The 18,035-nt window shown below is 43.9% G+C and overlaps 1 protein-coding gene across 7 annotated transcripts; it reads left to right on the forward strand.

Annotated features, from left to right (window-relative positions):
* The first annotated feature begins 1,587 nt into the window (after window positions 1-1,587).
* Window positions 1,588-16,725, forward strand: LUBEL (Linear Ubiquitin E3 ligase). Of its 7 annotated transcripts, none has more exons than XM_017087075.4 (18): window positions 1,588-1,763; window positions 3,689-3,802; window positions 3,860-4,058; window positions 4,310-4,446; window positions 4,507-4,620; window positions 4,820-5,170; window positions 5,792-6,073; window positions 6,500-6,788; window positions 6,848-8,038; window positions 8,288-8,457; window positions 8,516-8,761; window positions 8,967-9,399; window positions 9,593-13,473; window positions 13,546-13,812; window positions 14,172-14,629; window positions 14,991-15,362; window positions 15,815-15,983; window positions 16,355-16,725. In XM_017087075.4, the coding sequence occupies exons 2-18, from the start codon at window positions 3,749-3,751 to the stop codon at window positions 16,388-16,390; spliced, it is 8,649 nt and encodes a 2,882-aa protein (XP_016942564.3). In that variant the 5' UTR covers window positions 1,588-1,763; window positions 3,689-3,748; the 3' UTR covers window positions 16,391-16,725. The 7 variants fall into 7 exon arrangements, with proteins under 7 accessions (XP_016942564.3, XP_016942549.3, XP_016942566.3 ...); XM_017087060.4 differs by having other exon boundaries at window positions 1,589-1,763; window positions 8,967-9,522; XM_017087077.4 differs by having other exon boundaries at window positions 1,589-1,763; window positions 5,951-6,073; window positions 8,967-9,522.
* Window positions 16,726-18,035: the final 1,310 nt, after the last annotated feature.

The following is an 18,035-nucleotide window of genomic DNA, read 5'->3' on the forward strand; positions in this document are numbered from 1 at the left end:
TTTGACTCTGTCGCAGCCAATTTGATATGCATTGCATTTATTTTTAGACCAGCTAGCGGCTATCGAGCGGACCCCACACGAACCCATCTACAGGGGGGCCTTAATTCCATAATTCCCATAATCCCATAATATCTATCAACCATCCCTCGATATTGCCTTTTGATTTGCACCTCCGGCAGACAGCAGGTGGCCCGTGCCGATACTTTTATTGTATGTAGATACCATTTGTTCGATCTTAAAGTTATGGATGTTCTTTTTAATTGTTCTCATTAAATGTGCAGAAATTGTTCAAGGTTGGTTCGCCGGAGATCCCCATGGATATTTGTTTGGCATAAATCATAATTATAGCTGGGGTGTATCCCGATGAACGATTCAGAGTTTTCATGGGGCGCCATGGTTTTTGGATCCCTTTAAAATTAATTTGGAAATAAATGTATGGTTCAAAAACAGTAATAGTAATATATAGACTCTTTTAAGTAATACAATTCAAAATGATATAATTATACCCGTTACTCGTAGAGTAAAAGGGTATACTAGATTCGTCGGAAAGTATGTAACAGGCAGAAGGAAGCGTTTCCGACCCCACAAAGTATATATATTCTTGATCAGGATCACTAGCCGAGTCGATCTAGCCATGTCCGTCTGTCCGTCTGTCCGTCTGTCCGTCTGTCCGTCTGTCTGTCCGTCCGGATGAACGCTGAGATCTCGGAAACTATGGGAGCTAGGCTATTGAGATTTGGCGTGCAGATTCCTGAGCTTCTTACGCAGCGCAAGTTTGTTTCGGCACAGTGCCACGCCCACTCTAACGCCCACAAACCGCCCAAAACTGTGGCTCCTACAGTTTTGATGCTAAAATAAAAATTTTAACTGAAATGTATTGTTCTCATCAATACCTATCGATTGACCCAAAAAAAAGTTTGCCACGCCCACTTTAACGCCCACAAACCGCGAAAACCTGTGACGCCCACAATTTTCATGCTAGATAAAAAATTTTAACTGAAATGTATTGGTCTCGTCGATACCTATCGATTGATCCAAAAAAAAATTTGCCACGCCCACTCTAACGCCCATAACGCTTAAATCTGTATACCGCCGGTAGGTGGCGCATTTTAATCTCGCTTTGCTGCTTGCATATCTCCATAAAGCTGAGTAACGGGTATCTGATAGTCGAGGTACTCGACTATAGCGTTCTTCCTTGTTTAACGTTACAATTTTCATTCATCAAATCTAGCGAATTTCAGGAAGCGCAACAAGTAATAAATTGAGAATAACACTCGTATGTTCTGCAAAATGTTTAACAACAAAAACCAGATAATTATATTTCAAAATTAATGTTATTCACAAACACGCGACGGCGTCTCGCAGTCAAAATGTTCGATACCGCTCGAAAACGGTGTATTTTTAAAACAACGCGAAAATGCTGAAAATAGGAAAGAGATGAGACAGGGCGGAGACTGAAGGAAATGGAATTGAAAATGGGAAATCAGAGGAAAATGAGAATATAGTTCTGCGTTGACTTCTTCCTACTCGTGCGACGACTGGGGACCGAGGACTGCAGTAAAAATGCTGTTTAGACTCTGATTGAGATTTCAGTTCGCTGGGAGACGATCGCCGAACGAGACCGTAGCAGAATTTTCATGTCGCGCCGTGGCTAGACATTAGAGATATATACATATATATATATCCCTATATATATTCATGTGCTACCAGCTGGCAGTGGCAGTTTTGAGTGCGGCAAGACGCGTCAAGTGAAATCGAATTATGTAAGTGACCTCTGCATTCGCGGATTCCAAACGCTGTACGATCCAAAACAACCCATAAAGTTCAAAACCAAAGCTAAATACGCAACGTAATTAAATTGATTTGAAGTGTTCTAAATATAAAACTCAGCTAATTTTAAACGGAGAACGCTCCATGCAAAAGTTCAAGGCATTTCGAAGAGTAAACAATCAAACGATAAAGCAAGTTAAATATAATGTATATTTTTTTACCTAATCCGCCAATTTAAAATATTAAAAAAAAGAACTGTGCATTAAGAAAACGCAAATATAGGCAAGCCAAAGAAATGTTTAAAAATAGTTCCCCAAAAGTTCTCCCATAAAAATAAAAGCGTTTTCTTTCGCGGCGTGAGATTGTGTCTGTGAGTCAGCATTGCGTTCGCCTCGGTGGCTGCCTCCCAGGGCATTAGCTACTACTAGAAGTTGCCGACGCCGGACCGAGAATCACCTCAGTGGAGGCGGATCTCCTGGGACAGGTTGAGGGGCCTCTATATCCCCCTCCAACCACTGCAGGCGGCTTTCATAAATACTGCTGCGCAGTGTGACACAATTCCGGGATAAAGAGTATGAGTATGGAGCGCCTGCAGAGGGTTTCAAAAATAGCGCGAGAGACTCGGGAGTGCAGGTCCACTGAACACGTTGCGTATACGCGATGGGAGGGAAAATGGGGCTTGTTTTCTGATGTGTGGTTGGGCTAGGCGTTATGTCTTTTAAACTTATGGACAAATTTATTGGAGCGTTGAGCACGTAATTAGTGCATACAAATAATGCAAAAATCATTTGCAGATTATTATTTTTGAAAATGCTTAAACAGACTTTAGAATATACCTTACCCCTGGATTGATTCCGAAATTTTACTTCATCTTATTTTATTTGTTTTTTAATTTTAACCTTAATTTTGCCTTAAATAATATAAACATATCTACATGATGTTACTTATAAATTTTGTGAGTGCAAACAGTTGCACCTGCCTTTTTTCTATAGCTTTACATTCCTCACAGACACAGCCAGAAAGTTTATGTAAATGTCAACAAATAAAATAACTTTTGTCTATATTAAGACGTGGACATGGAGAAATAACCCAAACTATAAACTTTTTAGATGTTAGTCCTATTTACTTAATAGAATTTCTGCAAACATAATTAATAATATAATATAAAACACAAATTATCAGCATTAGCTACCCCTTACCAAATTTTTGTTGATATCCTGCATCTAATTTACGATCAGTTTTTTCGATATGGCCACCTGCGTCATTACAAAACACATATTCGCCCACCATTTGGACACGATTTGGTTTTCTCTCTGTTAGTTTTCTAAATTCGCTTTTATCTTCTCTACAATTTAAAATTTTTAAAAACGATTCTCTAATCCGTTCTCTTTTCTCATTTATTCTCAAATATTTTTCTTTTATAACTTTTCTCCCCCCATTGCACATTTTCTTGGCATCTCAGCCACTTAGCCGCGTTGACAGAGTGAGTCAAGTGAGTTGCTAAACAGCATTTTCCTCTTTCGCATTATTTCATAAATAAACAAGCCCGAAAATGTTTTGCCAAAATATACATATTTTTGAAATTATTCTAAGCACTGAGAGATGTTTTAGCCTAAATTTAGCGGTTTTATTCTCAATCGAACTCTGGTAGCGTCTAGTTTGGTGCACAGCATCCACGAAATTGCATTTTCTGGGCACCTTCCGCACTGGTCGTTGCCTCCGGAATTTGGGTGAGCCAGCTAAAAATATGCATTCATAATTCGCATTTCTTGGCAGTTTGCTTAATTGAGTTCGAAGTCGTTTGAAGTGGCTAGGAATGGGCGCAAATGTGTCACAGGGAATTAGAGATCTATAAATAAAATCAGAAAAATAACCGTTTTCATTGAGCTTAATAAGAAATTATATCCCACGTACTTAGATACAAAGAAAAAGGCAATCAGTCAAATCGATAATATAACGAGACGGCAAAACGAAAAGGATGACGACCCATCAGTTGCTTAGCAAGAATGTCCGCTCCATGCCCTCTTGGGTGGTAAGTACCAGTCAGTACTCCTAATCAATATCAAGTTGCATTAATTATCCATTTCAGAATGAGGCAAATGACCGAATTGGACCAAAGCCACCGCCCACGCCACCAAATGGAGTGGCTGGGGGTCTTTCCAAGGCTCCTGCCCTGCCGCCCAAATCGAAGGAAACGCCCGAACCGGATTACGAGATCATAGAGTTCTCCAACCAGCAGTACACTAACGAACCGATGAAGACCACAGTAATAAGGACCAAGACGCCAGGTGACGTAGATAGGCAAATACCATTATAAATTAGAATTTATCATATGAAATTAGGAATATAATTCTCATAACTGCAATACTCATCAAAAGTAGTAGGCAAAGAACATTAAAAAACAAAATTGTATTTCTGTATCATATTATATTAGAAACATAATTATGATAACTTAAATACTTATCAAAAGATATTGATTTTCCTTACAATGTTTTATTATTAATTTAGGAATTACTGGAACTTTCTTTCTAACTTACAGATAACAAACTTAAGTGCACTTTGTGTGGCTCCCAGAACCCTTGGGTGACCTGTGCCGAGTGCGCAGGTCAGATATTCTGCGCCTCCTGCGACGACATGTTCCATAAGCATCCCAAGCGAAAGCAGCACATTCGAAAGGTATGTTCTTACAATCCGGAATCAATGAGAAAATAGGATACTAATATCATATATTTTCAGGCCGTCGAGCAGGGTACACCACCGATTCCTCCCAAGGGGGCACCACCCCCAGTGGCACCTCCGCGTCGCAGCAAACGCGGCCTCCTAACACCATTTCTGGGCCGCAAGGATCAGGTACGCCACTGCACGATCTCCTAGACTCGTAGAACCAAGTTTGTAATCTTCGATTTGAATGCTTCAATAAAAACAAGTCCTTATAAAACAGAAAGCCCGCCAAAAAATTATAAATCATCCACCGAACCAAAAATATTTTTGTCAATACTTTTCCGACTTTTCCGAAACCGAAATGGCACCCAACCCGACTCTTTTTCAGATGCTGCCGCCGCCCTCACCCACGCCCTCGCACAAATCGCTGGGTGGCTGGCGGGGATCGCTTGGGGGCGGGGCCACGCCCCCAGTGCCATCAGTCGCCCCCAGCACAACCAGCTCCACCTCCTCCCAGATGAACAACCGCCCGCTTCCAGAACCACCGCGCAGCGAGGGCGGGGGATCCTCCAGATCGGGCACCCCCAGATCCGTATTTGACACCATCCAGCGTCCGCCGTCGGTGCAGCTGGAGAAGATCAAGACCAAGGCCAGTGCCACCCTGGACCGCATGGCCATTCTGCAGCAGCGGTACCGCCAGCAGAAGGCGCGACAAGATCTGAGCGCCAACAGCGAACAGGTGAGTGACCGACCCCGGGCTACGATCCCACAAATCCCCTCATCTTCGAGTGTTTCGTATTGTCTTTGCTTTGGTAAAAAATAATCTCAAATGGGGGTCAATCACACTTATTATTTATTTATTCTATTATTATTATTCTTAATCATTTCAATCAGAAAGTAAAAGTTTCAGTTTATATTTGGAAATTATATATAATTTTTGAATGCTCATAATATGTTTGAAGATAGAAGGATTATTATGTTGTTATTATGAGAAGATTTAGGAACCGAGAAGATTTTGGTTAACATTATTGAAATTTATGTTCAAATATTTAGTTTAAAATATTTAATTTCTAACAAAACATAACTCACCCATTGGGGAAATCATAAATATCGTAGGATTTTGATCCAACGGCTCTGAAAGTTTAGGATATTCTAGAAATAATAATTTATTTAATGACAAATGTTTTTATATGTTAATATTTTTGTAACAAAACGAATCGAGCAAAAGGTATTTTGAGATGATCCTTGATATTATTTTTTCCCTGCACCTTGTATCGTCGCTGTCTCGTCTCGTCATGTGTCGTTTCTCCCTTTCCTCTCTCTCTTTCTCTGTTTCTCGTTGGTCATTTCCCCACCGCAGCATTTGTCGAATGGAGCCGGCTTCGAGCACTGGTCAAACATTTCACCATCGCCCTCGCATTTTCGTTCCGGCAGCATGTCATCCGGTTTGAACTCATCCCATTTCGATCTCTCGGATGACTCACAATTTCACAATTCCTTGCTGCTCCAACAACGACAGGCGGCCGGCGCCCAGCGGCGGCAGATGAGCACCTCGGTGTTTAACCTTAACACTAACCCCCGTCGACCTTTGGCCGAAACCCAGAACGGCAGTGCCTGGCTTACCAATCAGCGGATCCAACAGGTGAGTTTGCGAAAAGAGTTTCACTATTACCTAAACACACCTAACGGCCATATGACATTAGGGCCAATTTCTCAATGTCATGTTAAAGTTCGAGTTAACAGACTGGATATCAAACAGATTACAATCTATCAAAGAAAGTAAGCATAAAGTTTAAATGTTTTGAAATACGACGAAAGGTCTAACATGGTATTGAGAACCTGAATGTATTCAAAAACGTTATTGACTCAACGTCAAAAATAACATGACATTGAGAAATCTTCTCTGAGTAATACCTTGGCATAAGTGGGTCCACAGCTGATGTTGTCTGAGTTTATAAATTTAATAAGTCTCAAATTTTAAGAGTCCTACAAATCATATGTTTTCTTACTGTGGGATATAATAGGCCCTAATATGACCTGGATTATTAAGTAAAAACTTCCCTTGCAGGCCCAATCCCTGGCACAGATAAACTGCGCTGGCTGTCAGCAAAGTCAGCAGCATCCTGGCTGGGCACAGCATCCACATCACCAGCATCCCCAGCACCAGCATCCCGACCAGTGGTCTCAGTTTGGCTCCCAGCAGCAGTTCAACAACTCCAACCTGTCCCTGAATGTGGGACCGGGTTACATGCCACAGCAGCATCATCCGCACTATCCACCGCCGGTGTTTATGACCCAGCGCGGAATGATGCCTAATATGTATCCTGGAGCACCCGGCTATCCCATGATGCATCCAGGTAAGCTACTGAGATAATCCCCCATTTTCGTCTTTTAAAGTTTTTTTTTTCTTCATCAGGTGTCATGGGAATGCCACCTTCGGCTGCCTCTAGAGCTGCCTCTCGATCCCGTTATGCCGCCTCCCCAACGCCCAGCCGCAAATCCATGTCCTTGCGTCGCAAGCGCAATAGCTATGTGGATGACGAACTAACCGATGACGAGGACTCCGACCAGGATGACCGAAGGTCCTTGGTATCCAACCGATCAGGCATGACAAGCGCCTCGCGCTCCCAGCATCATCATCAGCCACGTCAGAGGCGCATCTCGAGTGCCTCCCAGCTGATAACCGGCGATGAAGTGGACGGCGATCAGAGGCACGGATCGAGGCAGCACAAGATTCGAGATCGAAGGGGATCCATTGCCAAGTCTGTGCAGAGCGAGTGGTTGCCGGATAGGCGGGACAATGAAGGAACCCTTACCAGAAATAAGCCAGCAACCGACTCCGCCCGAACCAGTCGCATTTACTCCGATTTGGAATCGGAGGGCTCGGGAGCCCGGGCCCTGGTTCAAGCCAAAATCCAGCAGAAGCTTCAGGAAGCTGATCAGCACAAGTCCTCGAAGAAGTCGGAGCAAAAGCGAAAGCCGGAGATGAAAGACGAGAACACACAGGCTGCGGCGGTGGTGCAAAAAGTGGTGACCCCAGCCCAGGAGGAGAGTGCCTCGGAGTACGAGGAAGTGGTTGAGGAGGTAACTGCCTCGGAAAGTGAGGCCGAGGGTCAGGCTCAATCACCCGATCCCCAAGTGGTAACTGAGGAGATCGAAGCCGATGATCTGGGCCCACCACCTTCCACACCCGACCACGAATGGGAATGCGAGTTTTGCACGTTTGTGAACGAGCCCAACATTAAGATCTGCTCCATATGCTGTAAGACCCCCAGCAAACCTCCAGTCCCACCCAACAAGGCCAAGAAGGTAGAAGAAAAACCACAACCTCAAGTTGGAAAGCCCAAAGTGGCTGCCAAGCCCGAAGTCAAGCCAACTCAAAAACCTGCTTCGAAGATACAGCAACCGAGTCAGAAAACGGCAACTGCGTCCACCAAGACCAATACCCATGCCACCACCACCACCACCACTAGTCCAAAGACTTCGCAAACTGCTAGCTCCAAGAACGCCTCGAGTATTCCCGTCAAGACACCTCCAAAGCCAACACTTAAAACTTCGTCGGAGAACGAATCCGACAATTCGCTGGCCAAGAGCATATTGCACAAAGGTAGGCTACAAAAGAGAATCTCATTTTTCGAAGGCACAAAGGCCTAGACCCCATAGACCTCCAAAGACTACACCTAGTTAGTACACTAATAGAGCCATTAACTGTAAACCTACAATTAACGCATTTATGGAAACCAAATACAGAACAAAACCACAACCCAAGCGACATCAAGTTTGTTTGATTTGAATTTATTGGTGACCCCGATCCCATTCCTCCCCCAAGCTAATGCTCTCATCCGTATCGTTCCAGAGTCCGTTGAAAACATTTGGAATACTCTGGATGAGAGCATTCAGGCGCAGGCGGAGAAGGTGCTCAAGAAGGCCCAGAAGGTGTCCACGGGCTGTGGCGGGACTCCGCCCCGGGAAATTGCTGCCGTGGAAATGGGAACCTCACCACCGCCTCAAAGCATTTCCACACAAGTAAATCGTAGTGATATGGTTGATCTGAGCAGCGGATTAATTCACTGGTTAATTGCAGACCTACGACGCCCTGCCCTTCAACTCAAAGTCGGAGGAGATCCCAACAGTTGTGCCAGATCGCTTCAGGACCCCAGAGCCGAACAATATGCACTATCGTAGCAACTCCCAGTTGCCGCAGGAAAATGAACGATATCGTAGTGCCAATGACTTGAGATTTCACGATGGTATTGGCTTGGATCCGTATAGTGCCGGTCTTGTCACCAAGCGACCCAATTTCATAAACGAGCTGCGAGTGCTGCAACATGTAAGTAGGGAGAATCATTAAAACAGTTAAGATTATTAAGAATACCCATGTACCCATGTTAATGATCCATTAAAACAGTGGTCATTAACAGAAACAGAAAACACACTGCTCACTCGCAATGGTTTAAGACATGGGTATTCTTAATAATCTTAGCTCCATTATAAAAAAGGGTTATTCCTCATTAACTAATTTTTACTTGTTTCAGCAAATCTCTTCACCCTTCGACATGCCCCACGAGACATTCAGCGTTAAGCACGAACCTGCTCGAGATCCGGAAACGGAAATGCACATCATACTGAAGGAGCTGGAGCTGTACAAGTTCACGGTTGAGGAACTGGAGGCCGCTCTGAAGTACTGCTCCCCCGAGACGCATCCCATTCAGTGGCTGCGCGAGAATTGGCACAAACTGGTCCAAACGGTGCAGAGTTTGTCCACCAAGTACGGACAGGAGAGAGGTGAAAACACGATCGGAACGGTATCCCAAAACGAGGCCCGAGAGGCTCTGCGAAATTCTGGTGGCAATGTGTGGCAGGCCGTAGCGGACTGCATCCAACAGCGACAGCAGAAGTACCGGAAACTGGCGGCCAAGGGGAACTTCCTGCGGGACGACATCGTGAACGCGCTGACGGCGCACCAAGGTAATGTGGAGCAGGCGCTGGTGGAGCTGAATCGCACGCAACTCAAGCCATTCCTAATGCGCATCTGGGGCTCGCCGAATGGCGTTGAGAATGAGAGTGGCTCGGCCATAGACACCAAGTCGGGTTAGTTTGTAGATCGTGCATCCTGTCAATCGCTGTGCCATAATTTCCCATCTCTCATTTGCCACTACAGATATCCATGACTTCCTGAACACTCATGCTTTGGACTGCCTGCAGCCTCCATTGGCCATGGGGGAGAGTCCCAGTCCCAGTTCCGCCCAAGCCAATCCCTTCGACCCACTTCGAACTGACGATAGTCCCGTGAAATCCACCTATGCCACACCTAGTCCCTATCAGTTGGAAGACAGCACCCTGAAGAACCTGGAGATACTCATCGGCAACATGGAACAGAATCAAGCCAAGCAGAACCAGGAGGTCCTGCGATCCATAGAGACCATGCTGGACACATTTAAGGGCAAGCCGGAGCTGGAGTACGAAACGGATCCGGAGATCATGCGTATCCTCACGAAGAGCCCTATAAGCACTCTGAGACCTTCGGGATCCTCGGAGGATAAGTCCTCCGAGGATGTGAAGAACTTTGTGTGGCAGCACATTCAGGATATTGTGCCCAATCTAGTGCAGCAGGTGGAACAGGAGCTCATGGAGAAGCCCGCAGAAGAAGTTCAAGTTGAGGTACCCCAGCCTGAACCAGAACCTAAACAGGATCCTGAGCCTGAGCCTGAGCCTGAGCCTGAACCCACACCAACTGTTGATCCTGCTGTGTACATCATGGAGGAAGTCATCAAGCCCAATCTGAGGGAAGCCAGCATTCGCGAAGAGCTTCCACCAAGTTTTATTTATGCCACAGAAATAGCCAACTTCAGGTTGGAGTTTGATCGAGGCACGGAACGATGGCACGAGGCGGAGTGGGAGAGCAGTAATCTTAAAGATGCAGAACGCATTGTTTATAAAAGCTATATGGCTCCTAAGGAAACAATTAAGGAGGAGGTTCCAGCAACAGAGAACTTGTCTCCACCAACTAAGACTAAAGAAGAATCTGCCCCAGAGGTCTCCGTCAAACCACAAAAGACTGAAAATACTGAAGTAACAAAACCAGAAACTTTAACACCCTCAATAGCTGAAAAAGAGGTCGTTAGGGCAGAACTTCCACAACAAACAGAAATAATATCACCTTTAACAACTGAAAAGAAGACCTCTAATGAAACACAGTCAGCCAAGGATAATAATGTACAGAAATCTATTGAAAATAAGGGTTTATCGGAATCACAAGCACAATTTGATGACCAGCCAAGTACAAGCAGAGAAGCCAACCGAAGAAATAAGAGGTCTCAGCAGTCGAGGAAAAGTAAATCGCGGGAGCAAAGTCAAAAACCAACTAACCGATTGAAGCTTCCAAAAGATATTGAACCAAAAGAAAATGGAACCACAGAAGTACAAAAAGAAAGCATTACGCAGTCGGATTTGGTTAAGGAAAATGCAGTTAAGGACACAGCAGCAGACACAGGATCAAATTCTTTGTCAAATGGTATTCAGTCTGTTGCAGCTGAAAACGCCGTTGAAACTATCATATACCCCAAAGAAGAGCTGCATTCGGAAAGTTTGGCTACTCCACAAATAAATGAAAATGATACTACACCTCCTTCAGATAAGTCAGCAAGTGTTTTGACCATTAAAGTGACACAAAGTGCTTTAGAAGCTGTTTCGAAACAACCCAGAGAGGTTGAAGAGGCTTCCGAATCAATAAGCCTAAATGCAATAACGGAACCCATTACACACAGCGAAGATGAACCTAGGATTGAAGATGTTCCTCTGCCAAGCACTAAAATTAATTTAGAACTTTCTGAAGAGTCCTATAAGATTGCTGAATCTGCTAGCATAACGGAAATGGCTGAAGCTAACACACAACCCCAAGAAGAATCAATAATTGAAAATGTCCCTCCATCAAGCAATACACACGTACAAGAAGAATCAAACGATGTTATTGTAGACGATACTCTCCCAGCCGAAAACATTTCTCAACCAACATCCACAACAAATGAAGCTCCAACATCTGAACGTCTCGATATAGCAGCACCCAGTAACCCATTAATAACCAATGATCATAAGAAAAGTCCAAAACGTTTCTCAAAGATCCCTGTAAGAACTCTTAGCAGCAACAGTCTTCGAAGTGAAAGTAGGACAAGCAATCGGACTCCAACTGCAACTGATGAGATCGAAAGAGAAGAAACTGCGATCGAAAGGGAAGAAGAACACATTAGGCAAGACGACAGAACTTCCAAAACAGAAGAATCATCTAACACAACACAGGCAGCTACAACGGTGACAAGTCCAGTTAACCAGGAAATTCAGTCTGAACAGGAAACTATCGTCGTCGAAGAACCTGCAGCCCAACCTTTAACATTGGATCAGGAAGTACACACCCCAACAACTATAGCAGTTACACCCACGGATTCCGACGAAGTGTTTGAGGATGCTCCCGAATTCAGCAGCAGTGAGGGAACAAGACCCCACGATGAAAACGCTTCCGATGCTGAGCTGTATAGTCTCGATAGCGACGGACAGCGGGCTGAAACTAAATCACCGGAGAATGAAGTTCTCCTTCTACTGGATGAGGAATCCCAGCTGGAATCGTCAATAGCCAGATCCAGCAGCAACGCTAGCATTGGTACCCAATCAACTCAATCTGAGACATCAAAAGTGGTGCTAAAGGAATTCATTCCTTCTGGAGATCCCGCCAAGCAGAACCTCAGCGAGTTGGTTGAAGACACCCAACGGTTGATCAAACAAATGCGTGATGAGATCAGCATGGATGAGTTCGAGTCCACCGACGAGGATGAATACTCCGATGAGTACTCGGATGAATATGACGACGGCGAGGAGGAGGGGTGGTACGACAGCGAGGGCGAAGAGGAGGGGGACTTCGAAGGGGAGGACGGCAATACGTATAACGAACACCCTTCCTATATAGAAGAGGCATCCACTGGTGATGAGGGCACTGAAATCGAGGACATAATGGAGGAGGATGAGGATCAGGCGGATGAAGACGAGGCGCAACCCACACAAATCGCACTTGACATTGAACCAGTCATATCGCCTGCTCTGTCAGTCACGCCCTCAAACCAAGAAACTGATCAGATCACACACACTGAGGTTGTTTCCTCCACAGGAAGGAGCTCGGAAACGGAGTCACAGAACCCTGACGTGGAGTCGATCTCACCTCCTCAGATACATGAAGAGGAGGTAAAAGAGGAAGCTCTGCCTATTCAATCTCCTCCCATCATAACTGACTCGGAAGCTCGACCTGCGGAGCAACCCGTTGAACTTGTCCTTGAAGTCCCTCTAGAAATAGAGCCTCCCATTGAATTGGAAACCGTTGAAGAACCCACAGCCCTGCCCATAACTCCCGCACCACCCATTGTTGATTCCGAGTCTCGACCCGTGGAGCTGCCCGTCGAGACAGTACTGGAAGAGCCCAAAAAGGTAACCCCGATCGTTAAAGGCAAAGGCAGCGGTACTGCATCCAAAACGGCCAAGTCCACCGTCAGTAAGATTCCCAAACCAACCAATGAACCCACTAACAGTTCGACTAGCACCCCCCTAAACAAGAAGGTTCCGCTGCGGTCCAAGTCCTTCTCGGCGCCCATGGGCATTTCTTCGGTGAAGAGGATCCAAGAGGTCTATCTCCAAAAGCAGAGCACATCGATTGCGGCCAGTCGGGTGCCGCTCAAGAGCAGTCCGACCACCAAGAAGTCCATCAACGAAGCCATTAGCAGGTTCAACTCAAATCCAGCCGATGGACCAAGCACCAGTGGAGCAGCGGCGGCGGCTGCAGCGGCATTGTTAAAACCCCGATCCCAGCCCCGAATCCCAAAGAAGAAGTACCATGAGACCTGCTTCTCGGACGACGACTACGAGACCTCGGCCACGGAGGAGGAGCCTGAGGAATCCAACCGGGATGAACCCCAGAAAGCAGAACTGCTAAAGCGTAAGCTGAGTATGCCCGTCTTCCGGGCATATCCTAGTGTTCAAGAACCGGTTATAGAGGACCCTGCGGTGTGTACAAGTCAAGATATAGCTATGCAAGTTCTATAAACATCATGGATCGTTTCGTTACTCTCTTTTCAGATCCTGGCCCGCAAATATGTCGATCAGGAACTGGTCACAAACATCGCTGAAGCCCAGATAGCCGCCACCTTGGTGAACATGAAGTTCTCAGAAGATGTGGCTTTGTGGGCGGCCAAGGAGTGCTCGGACCTGGACCAAGCCATCGCCATGCTCCAGCAGGAGTGCGAGCTCTGCATGAACAGCTTTCCCATGAATCAGATCGTGTCCATGCTAAAATGCCTCCACAAGTGCTGCAAACAGTGTGCCAAGAGCTACTTCACAGTGCAGGTGAGAGGGTATAGACATATTATAGGTATTCCTTCAGAATCACTAGGGCTTTGATATCATATGTGTGCAGGGGTATCTTAAAGAATGCAGTGCAATAATTAACGAAAGAGTTTCCGAATGAAATATTGGGATTTCCGGATTAAAATTATATTCATATATCTTCTTCGAATTATTCGGAAAACACAATTATTTCAATTATTATTTTACTATAAGATAATAGTGTAAGATAATAGTGATAAGATAAAAGTGTATATCCACTCATGTTCATATAATGTAAGAATACAAAATGATGATCTTTTAATGCAACCATTAACTTAATTTAACCGAAAATTTTTTGGTTTTAACTAAATTTTTTTTAGATAACCGATCGCAGTATCAACGATTGCAGTTGCCCGTTCTGCAAGCTGCCCGAATTGAGCAATGAAGCTCAGCATGAGGATGAGCATTTGGAGTACTTCTCCAACCTGGACATCTTCCTAAAGAGCATCCTGGACAATGACGTGCACGAACTGTTCCAGCGCAAGTTACGCGATCGCACTTTACTGCAGGACCCCAACTTCAAGTGGTGCATCCAGTGCTCCTCCGGATTCTTCGCCCGACCCAAGCAGAAGCGGCTGATCTGTCCGGACTGCGGATCCGTCACTTGTGCCCAGTGCCGGAAGCCCTGGGAACGGATGCACGAGGGCAGCAGCTGCGAGGCCTATCTGGAGTGGAAGCGGGAAAACGATCCCGAGTTGCAGGCCCAGGGCGTCCAGGAGCATTTGGCCCAGAACGGCATCGATTGCCCCAAGTGCAAGTTCCGATACTCTTTGGCCAGGTAATAACACTTCCTCTCTTGCAAATTGAATCAGATATCAGAAATGCAAAATCAAATTCCTTCTTTCATTACTTGGCATACTAAAGTAAGCTTAGTACTTTAAAACACTAGTGTGTTTACACTTCTTAAAAAAAACCTTACATACATAAATTATTTATTAAGTTAGTTATACTAAAATGAGGTCTCATACAAACTCGTACATTATAATAATTACTTCGTTCTTATTGATTAAAGTTTTTGGTTTATGGTTTATTTTTGGGAAAAAAAGATATCTAAAAACATGTCAAAATTCTAACATTACTTTAATTTAGGAACACAAAATATAATAAAAATAAAAAAATAATATTTCGTATTTTTACAGGGGCGGTTGCATGCATTTCACCTGCACCCAGTGCAAATTCGAGTTCTGCTACGGATGTGCCCGACCCTTTATGATGGGCGCCAAGTGCTCGGTATCCCCGTACTGCGCCAAACTGGGTCTGCATGCCCATCACCCGCGCAATTGTTTGTTCTACCTGAGGGACAAGATCCCCATGCAGCTGCAGTTCCTGCTCAAGGAGCAGAAGGTCAAATTCGACACAGAGCCCGTGCAGCTCAAGGATGAGTCTAGTAGCTCCTCCAAGGCCCGTGCCCAGGCCCGGTGTCCCATCCCGCTGCAAAAGGAGACGCCGCAGGGACTTGTCGATACAGTGTGCAACACCGAGGTGCCCGACAAGCACGCTGGCATGTGTCGGTAAGTTTGGGATTGAGAAAGGCCCCCAGCATATCTATAAGTGGTGTGACAGAAAACTATATAGATCTTAAGTTACTTAGGCTCAATTTCTTAATTTTTTGTTAACTTTTAACATTAAGGTTAAGTGCTGATTAAGGTAACATTTAGATACTCATTATCATTTTAGATTTTATATGATTACTGTCTTATCAAAAGGCAAAGTTCTAATTAAATTTGAAGGAATCTTGTGATAACAGACACTATAAAGATTAGTCTATCGTAATTTTAACCAGAAAAAATGAACTTTTCTTTCCAAAAAATGTAACCTTATGTTAATCTTATCTGAAGGATAACTAACTAGAACCTTAACATGACATTGCGAAGTCAGCCCTATTCCAAATTTTGTATTTCTAATAACGAAAAGATTTCTGTTATATATCCTATCCTATCCCTATCTCTCGATATTATTTCAGCACCCACTACGTTGAGTATTTGGCTGCCAAGGTTGCCAAGGCTGGCATCGATCCCCTGCCCATTTTCGATTTGACAGACTGCGTCCAGGAGCTACGGAGGCGTGGCATCGCCCTGCCAGAGCGAGGACCCTGGGACACCGATGAGATCTACAAGGGCATGTGCTCCGAGGTGCGTTCTGGCTATCATCAATTCAACGCCTTATTGATTTCCTTTTATTTGTTTGGCATGATTCGGATTTGGCTTTGCATTTTGCTTTTATCGGGGTTCTTTATGCGGAAATCGAGTTTCCTTCGGACGGGGGCGATTTGTTTTTGCCGGGTGATTCAGTGTCCGCCCCCGCCGATTGATCGGGGTGGAAAAAACGAAATAAAGAAAATAAGATCGTTTAGCCACTAACTAAATTTGAATGCTGTCTGACGTATTTCACACGCGTCTTAATTGATATTCGTTTTATTATTATTTAATTGTAAACAGTTTGTGCGGTCGAACCGAAAATGTTTATAAACGTACCCATCCCTCAATCTCGATCTTTCTTATAGGTAATCAAACAGCATATTCCACTGAAATCGGCATGAGGAGGCGCAGAAGAGCAAAACAAGTGATGTTTTTGAAGCGGTGGTCGACTGTTGCAATTCTTCATTCATTTTTATGATTTATGGCAAGCACTTTTATAGACATTTTTATACACCAATCAACACACGAATCAAACCTAAGTCTTAGACAGTTCGATAGACATTAGACATGGCATGTATGTATGTATACACCCTCATCGACACCTACTCATCGTACATCCATCCAGAATTCCCCATTTTACCAATTTGTTTAGTTACTAAGAGATGGAAAACAACAGCCCAAAAAATCGGCACGTGGAACAGAGTGCATCCAATAAACCGAATATGTGAAAATCCAATGCATTTTTTGATTTATTAAATGGTTTTCAGCCTGTGAATAATAATATACAGATGGTGAGGCAAGGGAAGCTTTTTCAAGTTAGTGTATCCCGAAATCTTTTGGGAACCACTAATATCATTCCAAAACTCATAGGCAAGTAAGTAGATTTTCCTCAAAATGGGCGGTTCCCAAGACAAGTTCTCCTATATAATCCACAAAATTATTGTATACTTTTGAGCGGACCTGGTTTGTCAAAGCAAATGAAAGTCGTGGAAATATGTTCCTCCCCTTGACCGTTTGCGATATTGCCAAAAAGGCAAATGCGATCCATAAATTATGTCCCGCGAGAAAAAGAAAAGGCACAAAAATAATAACAACCACATGAGCAGAAAATAAACCAATACAGTAAGTGGAGGACATTCGAATTCAAATTCACCGACGCGACGGGACAAAGTTACTCGTGGAGACCGGGGAACGTGATGCGACGAGAGGCGCTGATGGAGGCATCGTAAAAACCTATTTTCGTAGCGATTGGAATGAATTTATGCGCGCGGCACAACATGTTTTGATATTCGGACAGTTTTACACCAATAACAACTAATTAAATGGGATAAATTGCATATTTATTGGGCCATAAACGATCGCCTCGTCCTAGCCGTTGCTTTGAACTCGATACCCCCAAGTGCAGCATGCGAATGCGCAGTTTATAGTTCATGGTTTCCAATCGCGTGGCATGGAAATATGCAGATCACATGGCCTATGATATATATGATATGATCCAGACGGCCTGGCTCAAGGTATTTGTTCTTCGTGCACGTGGACAGCCGTCAAAGACATGGTATCTTGGGATCCATCGAATTTATGATTTCGTTAAAAACTATGTTTTTTAAATAAAATAACAAAATGTATTACCTTAGGACAACAGGTACAAATAGACAATTCAAATTGTTAACTTAAAAAATTGTTTATCACTGATTTTTAGTATAGACAAACAATATAGTCATCGCACAGACATAGTCTCTTAAGATCCATTGCATCCATCTGATTTCCTAAAAAATTAATTTTTTTAAATTAAATAATAAAATGTATTGTATTTCAAATAGAAAATGCAAGTTCTTAACTTAAATAAATTGCCTTTGAAAAATTAGACTTACCTACAAAGGTTTAAAGAAAGGGTATACACCAATGACAATTTTTCCGAACACCACTGTGCTTGCTCCACATTTTCAAAATAAGTAAAATAAAAACATCACATCTTATTTTATTATCAAAAGCAGCTTAGGACAAACAAAATATTATGAAATTTGTTTTTATATATATTCAAGTTTT

This window comes from Drosophila suzukii, chromosome 2L, assembly GCF_043229965.1.
Source record: "Drosophila suzukii chromosome 2L, CBGP_Dsuzu_IsoJpt1.0, whole genome shotgun sequence".
Taxonomy (NCBI): Eukaryota; Metazoa; Arthropoda; class Insecta; order Diptera; family Drosophilidae; genus Drosophila; species Drosophila suzukii.

What these genes read in the sequence shown, in the direction of transcription:
- LUBEL (XM_017087060.4), top strand. Translation starts at nt 3,749, where the DNA reads ATGACGACCCATCAGTTGCTTAGCAAGAATGTCCGCTCCATGCCCTCT. An exon ending in AGCTGCGAGTGCTGCAACAT is followed by an intron (nt 8,762 to 8,966) that starts GTAAGTAGGGAG and finishes TACTTGTTTCAG; the next exon opens with CAAATCTCTTCACCCTTCGA. An exon ending in ACAAGGGCATGTGCTCCGAG is followed by an intron (nt 15,984 to 16,354) that starts GTGCGTTCTGGC and finishes TCTTTCTTATAG; the next exon opens with GTAATCAAACAGCATATTCC.